The sequence below is a fragment of the Bison bison genome, unplaced genomic scaffold (genome assembly GCF_000754665.1).
Source record: "Bison bison bison isolate TAMUID 2011002044 unplaced genomic scaffold, Bison_UMD1.0 scf7180017864230, whole genome shotgun sequence".
NCBI classification, from domain to species: domain Eukaryota; kingdom Metazoa; phylum Chordata; class Mammalia; order Artiodactyla; family Bovidae; genus Bison; species Bison bison.
This window is the reverse complement of record NW_011494802.1, coordinates 804,769-808,790: the sequence shown is the minus strand read 5'-3', so window position 1 is coordinate 808,790 and position 4,022 is coordinate 804,769. Positions and strand designations below refer to the sequence as shown.

The following is a 4,022-nucleotide window of genomic DNA, read 5'->3' as shown; positions in this document are numbered from 1 at the left end:
ATGATTTGTCTCTTGGAATACTTTTTCAAGAGCACAGGTCAAAATAAAATATTGGAAGATTGTCACCACTTATTCTCCAGGTGCTCAGGACTGGGGCCGTCTTGCCACCCTGTGGATGCCCCAAACATGCTCTCTCCAGTCTCCCACCTCCTCCAACCTGCTTGTCTCATCTTGCCCATCTCTGAGACTGTCTCTCACGGTGGTGCGATATCCACCCAAACAACCCAGAAGCTCAAGCACCAAACCACAGTCTCCTCCTTCCTCAGCCATCTCTGCCATCAGCCCAGTGTCCCCAGGAGGTCTCAGCTCCGCGCTCTCTGCCTGACCGCCCACCTGGGTCAGGCCCCATCCATGCTTCCTCATTTCCTGCCCTGGGGCATGGGCGCTTCCCCTCTGTGCTGTATCTGGAGCCTGTGATCTTCCATTTCTCAAAAATAATAGTATGTTTTAAGTTCAAAGTCATGTTCATTTTAGAACTATTGAACAATATTGGAAAGAATAATTAAGAAAACAGTATTTATCTGTAATTCCATCTCCTAGAGGAAATAATTGTCAGCTAATATTTTGTCCTAGTTTTCTAGATACATACTTATTCATATATCCTAAGAAAAATACCTTTAAAATTAGGATTATACTGAGTACAAAGTTACATGTACTACTTTTTTCTACTAATTACAGTGTGAGCATTTCAAATTATCAAATATTCCTCAAAAAGTAAGATTTCTAATAGCTGTGTCACAGTCTATCATTGGGCTCCATCAGGATTTATTTCAACATTCCGCTATGGTTGCCCTTTAAGAGTTACCAATTTTTGTTACCACAAATAACTCTGTGATTAACATCCATATATATGCTTTACATAAATCTGCACCTCTAGTAATTTTCTCAAAGAAACTCCTAGAAGTAAAGGTGTCAGGTCAAAAGGTATGAAATTTAAAATCTCTTGATTCATACCCATAATTTAAATAGCTGGGATTCAGGACACAGTCAGCAGAGCACAGAAGGCCCTGAAGAGGGCTACAGAGCTGAGAAAGAGGGACCCCACCCAGGAAGGAAGGATCAGAAGGGGCTTTCTGGAAGGGGGCTGGGGTGGAGGCATTGAGTGAGGATTGAATGTGTGGTCATAATGCTACGATGCTGGGGGACTGGTCTCTGTGGTCCCCAGTGTCCATATTGCATTCCTCACCTGTGATTTCCATCACCCCATCTGATCCCCAGCCGGGAAAGCTCTCAGAACTCTGGCATAGTGCCTAGCCTGGTGTGTGATAAGTGTCCAGTATATGTTACCTAAAGGTCCAGAGGTGTTTGGACATGAGAGGCAACAGCAAGGGGGTGACAGAAGCATAGGAAAGACTGATATTCATGAGGGAACTGTGTCTGGAATGTGTGTGTGGGTGGAGTGGGGTGGAGATAAGCAGCCAGTGATGAGGTTGGGCAGGTAGATGGGATCTGGCTTTTATCCTAGGAGAGATGATCAATGGTGACATTTGAGGGATTTAAGCAGATGAGTAGTAATATTGGATTGGTGTGGTTTTTGTCTTCTTTTCTAAGACAGGTTTTTTCTTTAGTTAGTGCAGAGGGTGGATGTTAGAGTCTGGCACAGCTGTTGCACTATCTGAGAGAGAGAGGTGATAGTGGCATCAGAGGAAGGAGAAACTGACCAGGAGCTGCTGTGAGGTGGATGCTCTGGGCCGTGGTGATGGATTGGATGTGTGGGGTGGTGAGTGTCAGATATATACCTCTCTGATGACTGCCCGGTGTCTGGCTTGATGACTTAGGGAGTGCTGGTGTTGTTCCCTGAGAGGGTGACAGACCTTTGGGGGCAGAGGGATGAGTTCAGCTGTGGGTAGTTTAAGTGTGAGGTGCCTTTGGGGTTCCTGGAGGGGAAGGGCCAGCAGGAAGACCTTTCGGGGACAGCAGCTGGACCAGGTCTGGAACCCTGGTCTCCTGGCTCCACAAATGATGGTTCCTTGCTGTCTCCTGACTTGTCTCGGTGACTTCGTGGAAGGCAGGGCGTGGCCACGAGATACTGCTGCTCCCCACTCGTGTCCATCCACATGTTCAGACTAAGAGCCTGACTGTCTGGAGCAGCACAGGATCCAGTCCCCAGGTGTGACAAGTGATGGCTTCTGAGTGACAGTTCAGTTCAGTAACCCTCTATCGGGAAAGCTCTGTGTGAGCTGAGGAGACAGGACCCCACAGAGTCCTGCCCTCATAGTTCCCACATTGTTGTGAAATATCATGGATGCAAAGGAGACAGGGATAGATACCAAGGGAAAGGTTCCAACAAAGTGCTGTGGGACGCAAAGGAGTGAACCCCTATAAAGGGCCAGGAAAGGCTGTATCAGAGAGATGGTGTCGAAGGTGCCTTTAAAGAAACTCCCAGGTCTCCCCAGAGAACAGCATGAGCAACAAACCAAGATATGACACCTTATAGACACTAGCGAGGGGTCGACTGTATGAGAGGTGAATGGAATATCGGGCTGACAGTGTGGAGAGCCTGGTTTTTGAGTTTTGAAGAATCAGCTGAAGAATGTGGTCTTCCTGCTCTGATGATGGGGAGCAAACATAGTTTCTTTGGTGGCGAATGAGCCAGGATCTGGACAAAGTGGCAGGACCAGTGTGAGTGATTAAGGCTTTGTTGTGGAGAACAGTGCTTTCATTTGTGGGAGCTGCAGGAGAAGCCTGTGCCACGCTCGGCCTCTGCACTTGGTGTCGCGTCTGAAGCTGCTCTCGAGTGGCGTGAAGGGGCAGGTGGGGACAGACCAGCACCCAGGAGGACACGCTGGAACCCGTGTCTGGCCCTCACTGCCTCGGACTCAGTGACATCATGACCCCAGGAGGAGCTGGCACTCTCTGCATTGGAGCTCCCTTTGCTCGGGCCTCAGAGCGGGTGCAGGTGGCCTGGCAGGAGCCCGAGGGGCTGCACTGACAGCAAGTGAGGGCTCCAGCACCTCAGTGCGGCCTTGCCTCTGCCTTTCCATCTCTTCCAGATTCTCTCCTGCTCAACCTGAACCCAGAACCTGAGAGCAAAGGAAGCTCTTGGAGGGCCGGTGGAAACCTAGCTGGATACTCCAGTCCAGAGTCACACAGGCCAGCTAACCAGTGCCTCCTGGGTTGATTAACCTGGAAGCAGCCAGTGAGGCACAGCTGGCCAGAGAATGGGAGCTCTAGAAATCTCTTGTAGCTCCTGGGTTGACTGTAGGGTGGTGACATTGTCACCAGGGTCTTCAGGAATTCCTCAGTCCTCCCCCTCCTTCCAGATGTGGGGTAGGTGGGCATCCCCAACCCTTGGTGTTAGAGCTGGCCTGTATCTCACATTGGGCAATGAAGTGGAAGTGGAAGGAAGAGGTCATTTCTGAGTGGAAGCTGCAAGAATCCACACAGGCTCTGTCATCTTCTCTTCTTCTTATGCCATTTGACCAGCATGTGCCATATGGCAGATGCTTTGTCATCTTGAGGCCCACAGGATGAAAAAGATGAATTAGATCCCCGATCCAATCTCTGATGGGCCTGCAGCATAAGCAAGAAAAAGAACCTTTGTGTTTTTAAGCCTCTGCAGTTATGAAGTCACACCACAGTATAACTAGTTCCCAGGTGGTGCTAGTTGTAAAGAATCTCCCTGCAATACAGGAGACATAAGAGATCCTGGTTCAATACCTGGGTCAGGAATATCCTCTGGAGTATTCTTGCCTGGAGAATGCCATGGACAAAGAAGCCTGGCGGACTAGAGTCCATAGATTCCTAAAGATTTGGACAGGACTAAAGCAACATCTGCTGGATCATTGTAAAAGCAAGTGAATTCCAGAAAACCATCTATTTCTGCTTTATTGACTATACCAAAGCCTTTGACTGTGTGAATCACAATGAACTGTGGAAAATTCTGAAAGAGATGGGAATCCTAGACCACTTGACCTGCCTCTTGGGAAACCTATATGCAGGTCAGGAAGCACCAGTTAGAACTGGACATGGAACAACAGACTGGTTCCAAATAGGAACAGGAGTACGTCAAGGCTGTATAT

General features: G+C 48.7%; 1 protein-coding gene across 1 annotated transcript in view; it reads right to left on the bottom strand.

Annotated features, from left to right (window-relative positions):
- Positions 1–537: 537 nt before the first annotated feature.
- Positions 538–4,022, bottom strand: part of LOC104993045 (putative olfactory receptor 13C6) — a 7,208-nt gene continuing 3,723 nt past the window's right edge. The window contains 1 exon segment of the mRNA XM_010846128.1: positions 538–1,375. Within this exon segment, the coding sequence (XP_010844430.1) occupies positions 1,284–1,375 (92 nt within the window). The 3' untranslated portion in view covers positions 538–1,283.